Raw genomic sequence first — 18739 nt, forward strand, 5'->3', positions numbered from 1 at the left:
ACTATGTGTGGATCTGGCTGTGACCAGCCCTTGAACGTTGCTTAAGAAAAACTGTTTATCCTTGAGCTGAGAAAGGGTTTTGCCTAACCAGAGCCAGTGAGGTAACAAGCTCTGGTCTGTACTTAATAAAAAGAAAAGCATTATACCTGCAAGTATGTCCAGGCTGTTTATATGAGTAGACACAGTGTCCAGGAAAACCCGGGCTGGACTTTGCCACACCATTCAAAAATCCAACTCTAGTTTTCACTGGATAGAGGTAAAGGACTGTGTGCTTTTGCTCATGCCAGTGAAGTCTTGAACTCTGCGATCATAAGCAAGATGATAAATATGTAAAAAGCAGCTACTTTTGAAATTCATTCTGAATCCTCCAAGATGCAGCAGGTGTGTTTAGATGTTGAAGCTGAGAGTCTGGTAATTGGTCCTATGGTCCTTAAAATGTCCACAGTCTCTTTCACCATTTCTCTGAATTAACTATTGCTTGGGCGTGATATCCATAGGCCTTTCTTACATATCTTCTCTGAAATCTGATACTCATAATGCTACTATCCTGCACATGCCAGTGGTATACAGCCTTAGACATACTAGCTGCATCTGACACCTCCCCCCCCCTTCTAGCCAAAGTAAAATCCTTCTTGCTTCTTTTGAATATTAAACTGAGCAAAAAAAAGAGGCTGCTAATCATATAGACAACACTCAATGATATGAGAAGACTTCCTTCCAGTGCCGTCAAAAAATTTTAACTTATAAGCAAATGGATTAGATCAACCTGTTTTCAAGAGGTCCAAAAAAAATCCTAACACACATACAAACACCACAACACTGATATGTGAGCTTGATACAGCTGAATTCATCTTCTTAAGGAGCAGCACTACAAGGGTGCATTTACATATTCTCTTCTGAATGAGTGCCGAATCAGAATCAAATAAGCCTTGCCACCAACTCCTTGGATACACTCTAGGTGATCTTGATCAGCCTCCAAATGAGTGGCTCCTATGTGTCGAAGGGTGTCACCAGTTAGTCAGGTAAGTTTTAAGATGTCAACAATGAATATGCATGAGATAAATTTGCATGGCAAATATCTTGCAAACCCAATTGGGTAGGGATTGACATGTTTAAGAATTACTTCTCTAAATAAAACAAAGGTAGAAAATTTGCTCCGGTGGAGAACAATTTCTTGCTGGTTGTAGAGAACCCTGATGGGGGTATGGAAAGGACTCTGAAGTATGTAGGTGTATTCTGCATCTCTCAACAGACAAGCCAGAATTCAAGCCAAAGACTCCTCAGATTCCGAATCCTGAAAGGGTTGAGGAGTAAAGAGAAGATGTCAATCTGGACATAAATCTAACATTAATCTTACTTGGAACCAAAGAGATCATTGATGTAACACAAGCATGATTGTTTTCTGCTCCTACGCCAAACTGACTCACACTCCCCATGATGTGTTACCAGAAGCAGATCACCTAACACACTCGTAAAAGTCAGAAGTGAGCATGTATATAAATCTATGTACTTGATGCATTGATCAAATCTTTCTAATCTTTAGATCACATCCAACAGAAGCATGCTGCAAAGCTCAGGGTCAGGCCCTTGGAGAAATGGCATGGTCTATATGAGGCACGAAGCACACTCACCATGTCTGAGCTTTTTAAGCCATGAGTCAATTAAGAGCACCTACGCTTGAGTCACAGGGCTCATCTTTTCAATTCAATAGTTGAATATTTGGACTTTGATGAGCAGGGGAAACATGACTTGTTCTTTTCTAGGCTTAATATAGGATGAACATGCAAGGGCTGGTTTGAATCACCAATGTAAGTGAATAACTCCCAGGGCTTCAAAGCTAGCTTTGAACTGGATTTATTAATCAGGCAGGAATGTACAGAACCTTTCCTACTAGGCCAGAACAACTCTCAATTACATCTTTATAATAGAAGTCATGCAAAGAGATGTTGGTCATCAACCCAGTACTTGTAGTATCTGGTGTCATGATCCATTAGCAACATCTTCTGCAAGCATGTCAAATACCTCTCTTCAAGCTTACTTTTGGGCCACGATATAAAATTAGGAAATGCAAAATAAAAATTGGGAACATTTCATCAAATTGCATATACACCAGTAGAAAAAAGAAAATTAAACTACATGTACCAGACATGGGTCAGCAGAACCAAAGTTGTGACTCATAAGCTAAATAATTTAACGGCAAGGAAAAAGTAAAAATTAGTTCAAACCGAGTGGAACCGTCAAGAATCACCAGTGACTGAAAATAATAATGGCAGAAACTGAAATATCTTCCTCAAACAAATCAAAACTCTGAGGAACATGAGAAAACTCCACCCATAATTTCACATGCTGGTCATCAGAGGCCAAGAAAAAAAGATCTCTTACACCCAACCCTAGAATGGTGAAGCAAAGAGAAGAGAAACAAAAGGTGACATCACTAACATGAAGCTTTATCAGGAATATGATGAATAGAAAACAAGTGGATGTACATGACAGCAACTGTGCACTGGCATGGATGACAAATATAAAGAAGAGAAGAATGGAAAAGTAAAGAGCTGGGGAGACAGGGTGCATATAAGGAAAGATATGCGGAGAGGTCACTCACCTGCCCATTTTGAACTCTTCTGGCTTATAATTTAGGCATTTCACCAGCATCCCCACTCCATCAGCAGCTCGCCCATCCCAGTTTGGCCAAGTTTCAGGACACAATGATTTATATCTAAGTTTATAATAGAGGAAAACCTTAAGAACTTGGAAAAATGCAAAATTTGCTGTCTGTACTCAAGATTTACAAAAACAATACTTTATAAAATAGAATTTACTTTTTCTTGCAGGGCTTACAACTACTTGTCAGTCCTGGAATGGTAACAAATGGGTGCTTTATTAAATGTTTGGAACTGCCAGCACTTTGTCTGCAGTTGAATTAGAGACTGACCTTATAGAGTGAACACTGATAATAAGAGGTGGGGTGGGTGCTGTTCCACAGACTTAACTATAATTACTGATCTTTCTAGAGATAGAGGGTTTGATTAAGAGAGACCTTTTATATAACCTATTTTTACCCTCCCAAAGTCCTTTGTTTAAAAATACTGTTTCAAAATTCTCTTCAAATAAAGAAATGCCGTAATTTTTCCTCTCGATTTTGAACCTTAGGACAAAAGTCTGTTAAATGATTTCATAGTTAAATCCGAGGTAGAGAGTTGCGCGGGGACAGAAATCCCACCCGTCCCCACCCGTCCCCGCCAAAATCCCACCCATCCCCACCCGTCCCCGTGAGGAATCCCTCCGTCCCCACCCGTCCCCGTGAGGAATCCCTCCGTCCCCACCCGTCCCCGCGAGGAATCCCCTCCGTCCCCACCCGTCCCCGCGAGGAATCCCCTCCGTCCCCACCCGTCCCCGCGAGGAATCCCCTCCGTCACCATCCTTCCCTATAAACTTCAGAAATAGTTATTTTATTTAATTATGCTACTGAATTAAAGGCTCTGGTAGAGACCCATTTACAAATAAGCAAAAAGACTATTAATTTGGAAATATTAATTGGGAAGAATACATACTTTGTAAATGGGTTTCTACCAGAACCTCTAATGTAAATATAAAATATAAATACTCAGCTGATGAGAACCCACAAACTGTCAGCTGAGGACTTCCTTTGCAGTTGGCCTGGGGTCCCTTTTGCCAAGCTTGGCAGGCAGCAGTAGCGTCCCTGAGTCACAGATGCTGGCACCTCAGTGGCTCATGGATGCTGCCAGCGACTGCTGCGCTTGGTGGAGGGGAGTTCTGACCATCTCTAGAGGAGGTCCTCTGCTGGCGGTGCTTGGGGATCCCCACCAGTCACAGCAAGGGCCAACAAGTACTTCAACACTGTAGAAATAAAACCAGAAATGCATTTCCTTTTCTTTTGAACACAAAACAAAGATATCTGCCATATACATTTCCCAAGGCAGATGACTCTATGCAATGTCACCTCGGTAACAAAATACAAAAATAGACAAATACACCCCCTCCCTTTTTACTAAACCACAATAGTAGGTTTTAGCACAGGGAGTTACGCTGAATGCCTCGCGCTGCTCTCAATGCTCATAGGCTCCCTGCGCTAAAAAACAATATTGCGGTTTAGTAAAAGGGAGCCATAGTGCAAAATATAGACAGCAGATATAAATTCTCAAAACAGACACATTTTGATCACTAAATTGAAAATAAAATCATTTTTCCTACCTTTGCTGTTTGGTGATTTCATGAGTCTCTGGTTGCACTTTCTTCTTCTGACTGTGCATCCAATCTTTCTTCCTTTCTTTCAGCCTCCTGTATGTTTCCTCTCCTCCAGACCTCATTCTCTCCCCCAACTTTTTCTTTCTGTCTCCCTGTTCCCCCTTCTTTCTGTCTCTGTCTGCCCCCTTTCTTTCTTTCTCAGTGCCCTCCCCCAAGCCACTCGGTTTGCTGCCACCGCCATCGGGGAATAGTCCCCAAGCCACCGCTGTCCCAAGCTTTCCCTGCAGAAGCGTCGCGCTGACCAGCATTCCGCTCCCTGACGTCAATTCTGACGTAGGAGAGGAAGTTCCGGGCCAACAAGGCATTTCTCCTCATTCCATCCAGCCTGAGCCCCATCTCTCCTTGATCCAGCATTTCCCTTCTGTGTCTGTCAGAATTACCATTCCACCTATTTTCCAGCATCACCCTTCTTTGTGTCCATCTCACCTATATCCCTATCTCACCACTTTTTCAGAATCTTCATTTGTCTCTGTCCTTGTCTTTACCCCATATTCACCATTTGCCCTTTCAATGTCTTTATCTCCCCCCCCCCCACACACACACTTTTTCAGCATTACTTCTATGTCCCCTCTGTATCTCTATCCTTATTCAGAAGGTCCTGCTTACCCTTTCTCTTCTTTGTGTCACTATCTCCATTTTCAGCTTTCCCCCTTTTTCCTTTGTTAATGCACCCTGTAGCCAGAATCTTTCCACCCTCTCTCCACTCCGGCCCAGCCCAGTATGAAATATTTCCTTTTGTTTCTCTCCCCTCTCTCTTCTCCTCCCTCACCCACGAGTCCTGCATCTGGCCCTCTCCCTTCTACCTGCACCTGGCAACACCCCCCTGCTCCGCGGCTCTCTTAAGCAACTCGTCAGCAGCGGTGATCAAGACAAGCTGCCGACATCGAGGCCTTCCCTCTACGAGTCCCGCCTTTGTGGAAAAAGGAAGTTGAAACAAGCGGGACTCGCAGAGGGTAGGCCCCGACGCCAGAAGCTTGTGTCGATCGTTGCTGCTGAGTTGCCGAAGGGAGAGGGAGATAGGAAGGCTGTAGAAGCTCCGGAGCATGACACCGAACCCGGCCAGGATGATTTCTTTTTCAGGCTGCTGCTGCCGCTGCCATCCCCCACCCGAAATGACAAAAAACAGCCTAATGCCCGCGTCGGGAAATAGCCATGTTGAGCAGTGAGCTCAGCACGTACACAGATGAAAGCCTTGCTTGCTGATTGGTCCGGCGGCACGGTGGGGCGGGGCCGCCGGACCAATCAGCAAGCAAGGCTTTCATCTGTGTACGTGCTGAGCTCACTGCTCAACATGGCTATTTCCCGACGCGACGCCAGACTTGCATCGCCAGAATTTAGGTAGGTTGTTTTCATCCCCGTGGGAGTCCCGTGGGCAAGGGGGCGTCCCCGTGGGAGTCCCGTGGGTCAGGGGGGCATCCCCGTGGGAGTCCCGTGGGCCAGGGGGCGTCCCCGTGGGAGTCCCGTGGGCCAGGGGGGGAACCCGCGGGATCCCCGCGGGACCCGCGGGATCCCCGCGATCCCCGTTCCCGTGCAGACCTCTAATCCGAGGGAGAAATCATAATCACCATCTTGTTTTCTAAAAAACTGAAAACCTGAGAAACTGCACTGCTGACTCCAACAATTCAAAACATTAACCTCAGTCATAATAAATAACGGTTCTAAAGTGGCATCATTAATGCAGTAAAAATACAGATATCAATGCAATAATGTTTAGCCTTTTCACGTGTGTTAAAAAGGGCATGCAATGTTGTAAAACTAACTTATACCTTAAAATGAACCACTGTCTAAATGAGGGACCGTATGAAATCAGACTTTACGAAGCCTTTGAGAGATAGCAATGTATATAGCTGCCACCTCCTAACTCTCAAAGGCCTACTGAATGCCAAGATCTAGAAGACAATTTTCAAAGCTTACTAAGCTGGATAAAATTGTCTGAAAGCTTCCTTCATCCATCCAGCCTAACTGTTGTTTCAACCCCAGTGTTGAAACAACTGCACTGGTTACCTATGCAGCAGAGAGTCCAGTTTAAGATTCTCTCAGTCATACAGCAAACCATATATCACGTTTCCCCAAGGGCACTAAAGGCGTTTTTTGAAATCTATCAACCCAGAAAATGTTTGAGATCTGAAAATAGCATGAAGTTGAATTTGGGTAAGATTGGGGCAAAAATACTGTCTGTAGCAGGTGCCAAGCTTTGGAATGCGCTGCCTGGTATTCTGCGATTTTGTGATGGGAGACTGAATTTTAAGAAAACGTTGAAAACACAATTATTTGTTAATGCCTTCATGTGCTAATGCTATTTGCTGCTGAAACCTCACCGTCCTATAAATGTTTTTTTGGAATTTTGTCTTTCCATCTTGTTGGATGAATTTGAAAAAAGGTTTTAATAACGAGACTGGTAATGTTTTATTGCGTTTGTTCTGTCGAAACACGTTTTAGTATTTTTAATACATATGCATGTAATTTTGTAAACCACATAATATTTATGTGGAATATAAAATTTTAAATAAATAAATCAATCTATATTATGCTATTCCAAATGATCACACACAGTACATATCGATCAAAACCACAAACATGATAAACTTAAACAATGAACCAAAAATTGCAACATAAGTGACATTAGACAAACCTGCAGGTTGATTTGATATAAAAAGCTTCAGAAAACATCCAACCACATTTAAGGAAAATATATAGAATTGACAACAACCTTAAAAAGCAGCAAACAGTTTCTCACATATGATGTTGATTCAGACTACCAAAGAAACACTGTCTAAATAAATAAGTTTTGATCAATTTTCAGTGGCAAAGCATTCCAAACAAATGGATCAGTTAAGGAAAATGCTCTATTCTAGGATTCCACCAGACTTAGTACTTTTACTGATGGTTCACAAAAATGTATTTGATTAGCAGATCTTAACAGAACAGCATCGAAGTATACTGACCTTGACAATTTACTTTTCCTTCAAGGTCTTGGACAGAGTATTAACATTTTAAATTGAGCAGCTGTGTATTGAACTAATTGTAGTTATGAGAAGACTTCGATGGTGGACCAATAGACAATGAATTATACTTCTCCCTCCATATTCGTGGTTTCAGCAATCGCGGTTTCAATTATTTGCGGTTTTGAGCTTGCTAGATCCTCCCCCCCCCCCCAAAATTACGTCAGCTTGCATAGAGAAATCGCCGATTCCAAATGTTTACAGAGAAAATTGCTGATTCCCGGCACTTTCTTCACCATGTTTTGCCTCTCCTTCAGGAACAGGCCAGTTCTCCCACCATGTTATTCACAGTTTCACCATATTCATGATGGTTTTTAATAGAAAACAGTGAATAACATATGAAAACGTTATTCATGTTTTTTCTGTATTCGCGGGTCTGTTAATCCCCTATCACAGCGAATACGGAAGGAGAAGTGTATATAATATAATGTACATAAAATTAGTGCCTGCATTATCATTTTTAAATCTGATGTTAGGGAAGGAATCAAAAAAATGCAGATAAAGGGACAAATGGCCCATCCAGTCTGCCCATCCACAATAACCATTATCTCTTCCTTTCACTAAGAGATCCCACATGCCTGTCCCATGCCTTTTTGAATTCAGACAGTGTCTCTGTCTCTACTACTTCCTACGGAAGACTGTTCCACGCATCTACCACCCTTTCTGTAAAAAAGTATTTCCTTAGATTACTCCTGAGCCTATCACTTCTTAACTTCATCCTATGCCCTCTCATTCCAGAGCTTCCTTTCAAATGAAAGAGACTCGACTCATGCACATTTACGCCATGAAGGTATTTAAACATCTCTATCATATCTCTCCTTTCCCGTCTTTCCTCCAAAGTATACATATTGAGATCTTTAATTCTATCCTCATATGCCTTATGAAAACGACCACACACCATGTTAGTAGTCTTCCTCTGGACCGACGTCATCCTTTTTATAAGCAACCAAGTTCACAATTACAAAATAATTCCCAGTAACTGAAGTCATGTGTTTCTCCTTATTAATTGTGAAATCCACAGAAGCCTTAAAATTTCAAACTTTTCATCTTAGAGGCAGTAAATTACAGTCTGGGGTTGTTTGAATTCTAAAACAACAGAAACTCATTGTACTAGCAATCTTAGGACTAGATTTACTAAACTGTGTTAGTGCTGTTAATGTGCATTATTAGTGGATAGGTCCCATGCCATAAAATAGACCCAGAGGGAAATAGCATAATAAAAACGGTTGGATTCTTTCAGTGAGCTCTGCATTCCTTGAAGTCTGCTTCATTCATTTTGTTTCCTGATTACTGCTTGTGACCAAGCTGAAGAGAGAAAATTTACCTCTGCAAAAAGATTTCATATTTCCGCCGGTATGCAAACCCAGCTCGCCGCACTCGTAAATTTTCCATTAGTCCCAAGTATTTCACTTGATGTCGGATCAGAACTTCATCAAAACGTCCTGTATAACACAAAAGGAATAGCCACATTAGATACTCTCTGAAAATGTTACCCCTTATTAGCCCTTTGTAAGCATTGCCCAAAACATGCCCCCTTGCGGGTTTGATACATGCAATCCCAGTTTTGTAAAATGGGAACTTAGACTTTTATGAAAATACGCATTTATATACTGGTTTATGTATGTATCAAATTCGAATAGGGCTTGTAAAATGAGGGCTAATGGCTCTCAGGGTGGTTAGGTGGAGTCTCAGAGCTTTAGAAATGACTTTACTTAAGAAAAGCCATACTGGGTCAGACCAATGGTCTATCTCAGGGGTGTCCAATGTCGGTCCTCGAGGGCCGCAATCCAGTCGGGTTTTCAGGATTTCCCCAATGAATATGTATGAGATCTATTAGCATACAATGAAAGCAGTGCATGCAAATAGATCTCATGCATATTCATTGGGGAAATCCTGAAAACCCGACTGGATTGCGGCCTTCGAGGACCGACATTGGACACCCCTGGTCTATCTAGTTCAGTATCTTGTTTCCAACAGTGGCCAATCCAGGTCACAAGTACCTGTCAGAAACCCTGCTTTTGTAATGCTTTCCAGACCAATATATTTCAACACCATCTTTTCTCATCTCTTCTACATTTTTCTTTGATTGTGTTTTCTAGAAATTTGGTGGCGACTACTTCACTCTCATGATAAAGTTCAATATATATAGTGAGGTTTAGCTTGAACAGAGCTGGTTACAATCAAGCCTGGCTTTGTTCAAGTCGCTGAATCTTATTTTCTATTACATTTAGTCAATTTGCTGATTAACTAAGGGGGTAATTACTTTTTCATATACGTTATATGAGTGTTTGATCCTTAAATAAATGACGGAAAAATTGAAAAACTTATGTGTTTCAACAGCACATATAAGACATCGGTTTTGTTCCCTTCTGATTTTCCCCTTTTTCACTGCTATCAGCTCTCTCTGCGCAATGGCACATGACACAGGAACCCTCCTCTCTGCATACTGTTGAGCACCCCTGTTACCATATCTCTTTAGATTATTTTGTAGCATGAAGGCTCACCCTCGCACTAGTGCTATGACGTGAGCTGCAACAAACAAAATATGTGAAAATCAGGCACTGGTCCAGACAAAGTTCCTAAAAACCTACAACCATGCCAACTAGAGAAGCTTCCAAGCACACTCAAAGACAAGTTTTCACATTCTTTTCTTATCTTTAGTATAATGAAGACTGTTCACACTGCTGGAAAAAAAATCCATCCATCAGCAAGCCTGATGGCAGGCATGTTTTTTTCATGGCTACACCCTTTCCTATTGGAGACCACTGGTGGCAGAGCCAAGTTCAGAGAGGTTAAACTTTGCTGTTTTTGTTCTTTTTGGTGCACGTTTTGTTGGTACACTTTGCCTGGTACACTGTACCTCCCTTCAGACCCACTTCAGCCAGCTTCTAAAAAGCCAAATGGTGGCTGGGAGCCTGCTTGTGCCTTTACCTGATCGTGGATAACTGTAACAACTGCCTATTCTAGTATGCAATCAAAAGCTAAGTACAGTAAAACCTTGGATTGCAAGTAACTTGGTATGCAAGTGTTTTGCAACACAAGCAATACAATTTATTAAATTTTAACTTGATATACAAGCAAGGTCTTGCAATACAAGTACATACAGTATTTTGTATTAAAGTTTTTGGGTTGTGCAGTTTCCATTATTTCTTATGGGGAAATTTGCTTTGATATATGAGTGTTTTGGATTACAAGTAAGTTTTCAGAATAAATTATGCTCACAAACCAAGGTTTTACTGTATTTTTCTGACCCATTCTGATTCTTTGCACATATCATAGAAGATACCCAAATAAGTTCCTAAGTTTAATTCATTATTTGATGTCCTACCCAAAGAAGACTGTGTAGGCTGCATACAATCTAATATATTAAACTTCAGCTAAGCATAACTAAAAGAAAAAGGACTCCAATGGGACAGAAGTGTAAGCTGGTGGCCAATGACTCCAATCATACTCGTCACCATCCTGTACCATGTGTACTAACAAATTTCCAAGTTTATTTGTTACTTGTATACTGCCTATCAATGGAAGTTGTCTAAGTGGTTTTTACATTCAGTTACTCAAGCAATTTCCCCTATCTGTCCCAGTGGGACAATCTACCTAGCATACCTGGAGCAATGGAAGGTTAAGTGACTTGCCCAGGGACACAAGGAGCAGCACTGGGCTCAAACCTATGCCCTAAATCAAGGGTGTCAAAGTCCCTCCTCAAGAGCCGCAATCCAGTCGGGTTTTCAGGATTTCCCCAATGAATATGCATGAGATCTATTTGCATGCACTGCTTTCATGGTATGCTAATAATTTCATGCATATTCATTGGGGAAATCCTGAAAACCCGATTGGATTGCGGCCCTCGAGGAGGGTCTTTGACAACCCTGCCCTAAATAGTCCTGAATCTACTTGAAAGTGCCCCAAAGGTCAGGGAACATTTATTGGAAATACAGTATATCCAGGTGAAACAGCAGAAACACTACCAAAGGATAGAAAGAGAAACTTTACCAGCCTGCTTGGCATCATTAGGTTTCATGCACCGAATATACGAAGGATCCTTTGACACTAGAATCTCCATTAACTGCGACAAACTGTTCTTAAACTGAGTCACTGCCTGGACAGAGAGGAAAAGAAAGATAAACACAAAACTAATTTGTAAGTTTAACTTGTAATAAACTGAATCAAAATTCTGACGGAAAACAAAGATGAATAGGGAGATTAGAAAGAGACAAAACAGTGAGAAGGCAAGATGTAAATTAGTGAGAATTGGAAGGGAAAAAGGAGGATGATTCATCAGTTTTCTTTGTTCCCATATGTACTCTAATGGTTTTTATAGTGATTCATAGCAGCAAGAAAGGAGTTCTCTTTATGATACATCATGTTCGGAATGGATTCCAGAAAAATGCTCAGCTGATAAGGTCAAGTCAAGATCAGATTGGATGAGTGTGTCTCAGTCTTTCTCCATTTAACCCCATATACAGTAGCTTGCTCTTACAGTTTCAGGCCTCTTTTTGTCGGTCAGTTCTGTCCGGTCAAAGCACTGGTTTATAATTGGATTCTCAGTGTTGCACATGGCCTGTGAAGAGAGAGATGTTGGTACTGGTTTAGCTGTACAGCCCAGATGCATTGCACTGGTTAGGTTGACCCCCATTACATCAATTTCTACGCACGTAAAGCTATTAAGCATCTGCAAAATGCTACTATTCCAAGTATGTAAGTTTAATATGAGATGCATACAACTGAATGAAAATCTTTGTCTTGTATTCTAAGCTCAATTTTGTCTTGTTCTTCAGCTGAATAACCTAGATGAGAATTTTGCCTTAATAGAAGAGAAAAATGAAAGCCAAATCTAGATAAAAGCAAAAATACCCAAACCAACACAGATATGAAGCATTTGTGCCTACAGGGAAAAAGGGAGGTGGGAGAAAGAAGGAACTTAACACAAAACCCAACATAAAAATTTTCAAAGCAATTTACCTGGGTAAATTAGCTGTCTGAAAACTGCCTTCCCAAATTTCAGCTAAAAATATGTGTAGTTTCCATAGCTAGCCTGCAAGGAGGCATTTCCAGAGAAAAAGCAGCTTACACCTAGTTATTCTGTAAAATCTGCTAAGAATACATCCCCTGAGGTCAGGCACAGAATGTGACTGCTTACAAGATTTCTCTTTGTCCAGGGGAAATTTGTTTTTGCATGCTTTCTTTGTACCCCATCTGGGGTAGAAGAGCAAGCAATTTTCACAGTAGCATTTAAAAAAAAGAAAAAACAAAACATACTTCTGAATTAAGAGCCAGCCCAACATGGATAGCAGTATGGCCATGGGGGGAGGGAGAAAGGCTCCTGGTAGAGACAACATGTGGAGCAGCTTTCAGGTAATACATTTTCAGCATCTCTGTGTCAAGGGCATAGCCATGAGTAGGAAACAGTTGCCCTTTGAGAGTCAGGCAGTAGCATAGACCAATGAGACTACTAGAAGCCTACTGCCCACCTACGTTAACCATAGGTCCCACCAAAACCAGTCCTGGCTATGCCACTGCCCTGCATATATATATATATGTGTGTACGTATCTGTGTTGGCTCAATATATATTTGTGACTGGGAGAGGAAAGAAGCAGCTTAGGAGCAATTCTAATAGCTATGTTTCAATATATCAGTGTTTCCACACTGCAGGTGCCGAACTCCCTTTCAAATACAAATGCACTGAGCCATTTTGGGACCAGGGTTGAAGCTTTATTTCTCTGAAACACCCAGTCCAATGTAGCCCATTTTTGAACTCTATGCACCTTTCCTCTGTGCCAAATTGGTCCTGTTCATTAAGTTGATAGAGTTATTTTGTACTCAATATATGCAGTCAGATGTACATTGACCATTTATGTATAATTTTGTTTCAACACTCCATTGTAATTTATTCTATAATCTCTGAAGGAAGGCCAACATCATCATTTGATTATATTGGAATTTACATTAGCTCCCAAAATAGTGGTTCTCAACCCTGTCCTAGGGGACCCCCCCAGCCAGTTGGGTTTTCAAGATATCCCTAATGAATATGCATGAGAGAGATTTGCATACCTGTCACTTCCATTATATGCAAATCTCTCTCATGCATATTCATTAGGGATATCTTGAAAACCCGACTGGCTGGGGGGTCCCCTAGGACAGGGTTGAGAACCACTGTCCCAAAATATTGAAGTAAATACTATAAATTCTTTTTTCCCTCTTTAGGACGACTGGATTTCTTAACTTTATTCTGAAAAGGTTCCTACAACTTTTGTTCTGCACAGCTACATCCAGCAACCCAGCCTTTGTTTCAAATATGCTTAGTATCTATGTTCTCAAAGAAGCTCAGAAAAGAATTCTAATATTTAAATAAGAATTAAGCAAAATAAGCCGGCCTCTTGAATGGTCTTTAGTTGGTTAGCTTTATTTAGGTCGGTTTTCCTTTCCATTTATCCCCACAAGCAATTAAGACAGACCTAGAGCTTTAACAATCTTTACAGACTATAAAGTCTAATGCTTTCTTGGTGATCTCTTCTATGGAAATGCTAGAGCAGGCCAAATCTCCCTCCTCCTCACCATCCTTTAACAGCTTGGCAATACTGTTTGATCTGCAGACACAACTGTCATTCACAACCAGAATCCTGGAGGCCTTTACAACGATGCTAGGAAATTCTATGTCCTCTGAAGGCATGACTACAACTCTGTTAGAAGCTTCTGCTAGCAAGACATAATTCATGCTTCTGAATGAAGACCCATTACTAGCATGACAGATGCTCAGCCTGTCTGGAACACATCGATGCTTTTAATACTAACCCACGGTGATAATCAATGTTTGGCTGTAATACTGTTTGGTAGATGGCTGATTTTTTTGTCAGCAGCAGAGACCTGATTAATCTTTCTACTTTGATGTTTCTATCCAACAATGATCTATATCTCTGCATATGAATAGCAAATTATACACCTTCATTTTTTTTCAGCTGTAGACAGAAACCCCCCCTCCCCCCCACACACACACAATACCCTCCTAAAGTCCAAAAAATAGAATGCATGTAGTTATACCAGAGAAGGCCATGATTTCAGTTTTATTCCCAAGTGCAGGATGGGAAGGAAACCCACAATCTGAGTTACTCTTAAGTATAACATCTGAGAATAAATGTCAAACCCAGCTAGCACACCCATTTCCATTTCTCCCTTTGCTCTCACTAGTAGACTTGCTCTCCCAGTCCTCCCCAATAAATGAGGACCAACTCTTCCCCCTCACCCTATGGTGTCACTTCTCCCACCTTTCCCAACATTTTCATACTCACTTCCTTCAAATTTCGGAAAAGGAGATCATTATTTTTATCCAGAAAACCTAGGAAAGGGGAGAAGGGTGAAAAATTAATCCTGATTATTTTTTAGTTGAACGCATAAATAATACTTCAGAATATTTATTTTAAGAACCTTTAGGAAAACTAAGGTCTCTGACAATATTGGGAATTCTTCCATTTTTCCTTGAGTGGTATGAAAATCCAACCACAGAGAAATCACTTTTAGAAATTTTATCCCCAAATTAGGGATCTGAAATCATGAATCTTACACACATCTCTAATCATGATAGTTGAATGCATCATCAGCATAGTACTTCTATATTTTTGAAGGATTTAAAAAAAGTTTTTTTTTGTTAACATGCTTAATGTTAGCATTCAACAAAAATCAATTTGAACACCAAACTATTTTTTTAGCTGCTGAATGCAGGTCCTGTATGTCTCAGCAGAGGGGGAAGACATCATAAAGTAGAACTTAGCAAGTAAACATTGTAATGATGCTATTGGATTGTTGGCTCAAGAACAACTTGATAATGAATGTGATTGTTGGGCAGACTAGATGGACCATGTAGGTTTTTATCTGCCATTATTTACTATGTCATCCTTCTGGTTGCAATCAATCCTGTTCACAAGAGCTTAGCTGCAGAACAAAACTCTATATGGCTCTCAAACTTTCATTCAAGGGGGGAAAGGTTTGTGTTCTGGTACCTCTGTACCTCCATCACTTACTTCTCTTACATCTGCCTCTCAATACATCTTGGCAGAATTAAATGTAACTTGTCTCTAGACTGAATGGCTTTGAGGTTAAAAACGTCACCTTTGATTAATAGTTGAACTCAAAGGCCACAAATCAGAAAGTTGCAAGCCCCATGAGATGGCTGCCCCAGAAAAAACAGATACGCATTGGATTTCTATTAGTCATTTTCCAGATCTACCGATTGAAAAAAAAAGAAAAAAAAAGAAAGAAGGAATAAGAACTATAATCACTCTGAAGCTAACATTCCCTCTTGTCCAAATATATACGGCCTCTTTTACAAAGCTGCACGGCAACAGCCCCGAAGCCCTTTAAATCTCAATGGGCTTCGAGGCTGTTAGGGCAGCTTTGTAAAAGAGGCCGAAAGAGATCTTCAGACATTAATTCCTAGGTTAGAAACACCTAAGAAGCCATGTTGGATCACTGAACCCAGCATCCTCTCTCCAACAATAACCAGACCAAGTCACAAATACCCAGTAGATCCCAAAACACAGATTTATTTCTCATAGCTCATTTCAAGGGATGTTCAACGGTTCTCCTACCCAGTCAATACTTATTTTATAGACTTTTTCTCCAGAAACTTGTCCAAAACTCTTGAATCCTATGTTAATCACCTTGACCACATCCTCCAGGACCAGATTCCACAGTTTTATATTCCTCCTCTTGGTTGTCCTTTCTCCAAAGCTGAAGGCCACTAACTGTTTATTCTTTCTTCTAAGGGAGGTGATCTTTGCAAGGGAATTTTTTTTTATTTTTTATTTTTAGAAATTCCTGGGCCAGACAAAATAAGGACGGTGAAACAGAGATGTAAAGCCTTCAGTTATAAGGCCCTGAATTCTAGAATAAACTGCCTGCTGATTTGACAATGGGGCCTAACTTATTGGGGTTTGAAAAGAAATTGACATTTTTCCCCTTCATCCTCAGCTGTTGTTTAAGATGGACTAATGTTGATTTTATTTATACTGTTCTTATCTTTCTTATTTAGTCTATCTGATTTTTATTGGTTTTATACTGTGTAAACCATTTTGAATGATAATTTATAAGGAAAATATATAGATAAGCTAATAAATAAAACAATTTTTTGTCACCTTTCTTTGGAAAATTTCTAGTTCTTCTATATAACTTTTCTGATATGGGACAACCAGCCCTGTACATAGTATTCAATGTATGATTACACCTTGGACCTATACAGTACAGAGGCTTAATGATGGTAGCCATTTTTTTCCTCAATCCCTTTCAATCTACCATGTTTCCCTGAAAATAAGACACTGTCATATATTCATTTTGGGCCCAAAAAACCCACTAGGTCTTATTTTCGGTGAAACAATGCCCAATCACAAACCCACTTTTTTTTGTGTCTTTTCATGAGACCTCAAAACCACCACTCCTCCGTCCCACCAAGGTGTATATACGGGGAGTACCAGCAGTGAAATACTCACCGGTCTCTTCAAAGTTTAAATACCATACATTTCTTAGTGTGTTATTACTTAACTTAGTAATGGTGAAATCTTGTTTTTCTTACGGATTGAACGGTAAGACCCGACATGTTTCACTGAAGTTTCGTCAGGGGTCTACCCACTACCGCAGCCGTGCACCTCAAATCCGTTAGTGTTGTGAGATCGGATTTGAGGTGCACGGATGCGGTAGTGGGTAGACCCCTGACGAAACTTCAGTGAAACATGTCGGGTCTTACCGTTCAATCCGTAAGAAAAACAAGATTTCACCATTACTAAGTTAAGTAATAACACACTAAGAAATGTATGGTATTTAAACTTTGAAGAGACCGGTGAGGATTTCACTGCTGGTACTCCCCGTATATACACCTTGGTGGGACAGAGGAGAGGTGGTTCTGAGGTCTCATGAAAAGACACACAAAAAAGTGTTCTTTAAACATTTTGAATATTCAGTCAAATTAGACACTGGATTTGAAAGATACATAGTTAAACGCCTTAGAAACAACTCTAGTTTAATTGGTCAGATTTCTAAGGAAGCAATCAGCCTTTTCATACAATCACAAACTCATAGCATCTTTCTATCCCCCCCCCTGTCATGCAGCCGAACCCCCACTGACCCTTCTAGCTCTCCAACCTATCTGAACTGAATTATAATCACCAGTTTCTGATTCTTTTATTTGTAGTCCTAGCTTTGTTGCCAAAACCTCCACCAGCCCTTCCCTCCCCTCTTTGCCATGTGGATGATCCTGCCACAATACAAATTTTTTTTAGTGCTTAAGAGGCCACAAATCCATCTAGAACTTTCAAACTTTTTGCATATGGTGCTTTTCAAGAGACCGACATACCAGTACCTTCTTCCAAATGGCAGTGTTGCGGCACCAAACTAAATGGGCTGCTTTGCAGCTTTCTCCTGCCAGGGCGTTCCGTGTGCCGCGTTGCTGATGACATCATCAGGGATGAGGCAGAGGAATGCCCCGGCAGGAAAGAGCCGCGAAGCAGCCCTTTTAGATTGATGCCATGATGCTGCCGTTTGGAAGAAAGTAATGGTATGTCGGTCTCACGGTCGGCGGGGGGAGGGAGAGATGGAAGGGTCGGTGGGGGGAGGGAGAGATGGAAAGGTCGGTGGGGGAGGGTGCATTGGGGGGGAGCGCTGCTGCTGGCGAATCCAGCGCTTCAACTAGAGCTTATTTTTAGGGTAGGGCTTATATTAAGACCTACCCCGAAAATCATGCTAGGGCTTATTTTTGGGACACGGCTTATTTTCGGGGAAACACGGTACAGTGGTACCTTGGATTACGAGCATAATCCATTCCAGGAGCATGCTCGTAATTCAAAATGCTCGTTTATCAAAGCGAGTTTCCCCTTAGGAAATAATGGAAACTCGCTTTGATGCATTCCCCCCCCCCGAGAACCGGCATTGTTCTCCTCGAAGGCCCCCCCCCTGCGATCCGGCCCCCCCCCCTGCCTCGAACTGGCACCCCCCTCTGCCACGATCCGACCCCCCCCCCCCACGATCCGACCCCTCCCCCGACACGATTGGGCACCTCCCCCGACACAATCCGACATCCCCCCCGACACAATTGGTCACCCCCCGCCGCTTCTTACCCTCATCTGGGCTCTTGAAGATCGGGGGGGGGTGCTCGTAAATCGAGCCATGCTCGGTTTCCGAGGCACCGATTTTGCAAATGTTTTGCTCGTCTTGCAAAACACTCGCAAACCGGTGCACTCGTAAACCGATGTACCACTGTATTTGTTATTTTAGCAGTTATAGCATACTGGGCTGAAAATGTCAATATGCTGTTTACAATGGCTTGAAGATCTTTTTCTTGGATGGTAGCTTAACTCAGAACCCAAGATTTTGTATTTCTAATTGAGATTATTTTTGCCTAAGTTCATCACTTTGCACTCGTCCACATTAAATCTCATCTGCTATTTAGGTGTGCAGTCATCTAGTCTCAAGCTCCTCTTGAAAATCC

The 18739-nt window shown here is 41.4% G+C and overlaps 1 protein-coding gene across 3 annotated transcripts in view; it reads right to left on the reverse strand.

Annotated features, from left to right (window-relative positions):
* MYO1C (myosin IC) overlaps positions 1-18739 on the reverse strand; it is a 179828-nt gene that overhangs the window by 28649 nt on the left and 132440 nt on the right. For all 3 annotated transcript variants that reach the window (XM_033921402.1, XM_033921404.1, XM_033921403.1), the window contains exons 16-20: positions 14556-14602; positions 11749-11829; positions 11262-11367; positions 8593-8710; positions 2603-2716 (exon numbers count right to left, since the gene is read on the reverse strand). In XM_033921402.1, the coding sequence (XP_033777293.1) occupies positions 2603-2716; positions 8593-8710; positions 11262-11367; positions 11749-11829; positions 14556-14602 (466 nt within the window). The remainder of the gene's footprint in view (positions 1-2602; positions 2717-8592; positions 8711-11261; positions 11368-11748; positions 11830-14555; positions 14603-18739) is intronic.

This window comes from Geotrypetes seraphini, chromosome 15 (assembly GCF_902459505.1).
Source record: "Geotrypetes seraphini chromosome 15, aGeoSer1.1, whole genome shotgun sequence".
In the NCBI taxonomy this organism is placed as follows: domain Eukaryota; kingdom Metazoa; phylum Chordata; class Amphibia; order Gymnophiona; family Dermophiidae; genus Geotrypetes; species Geotrypetes seraphini.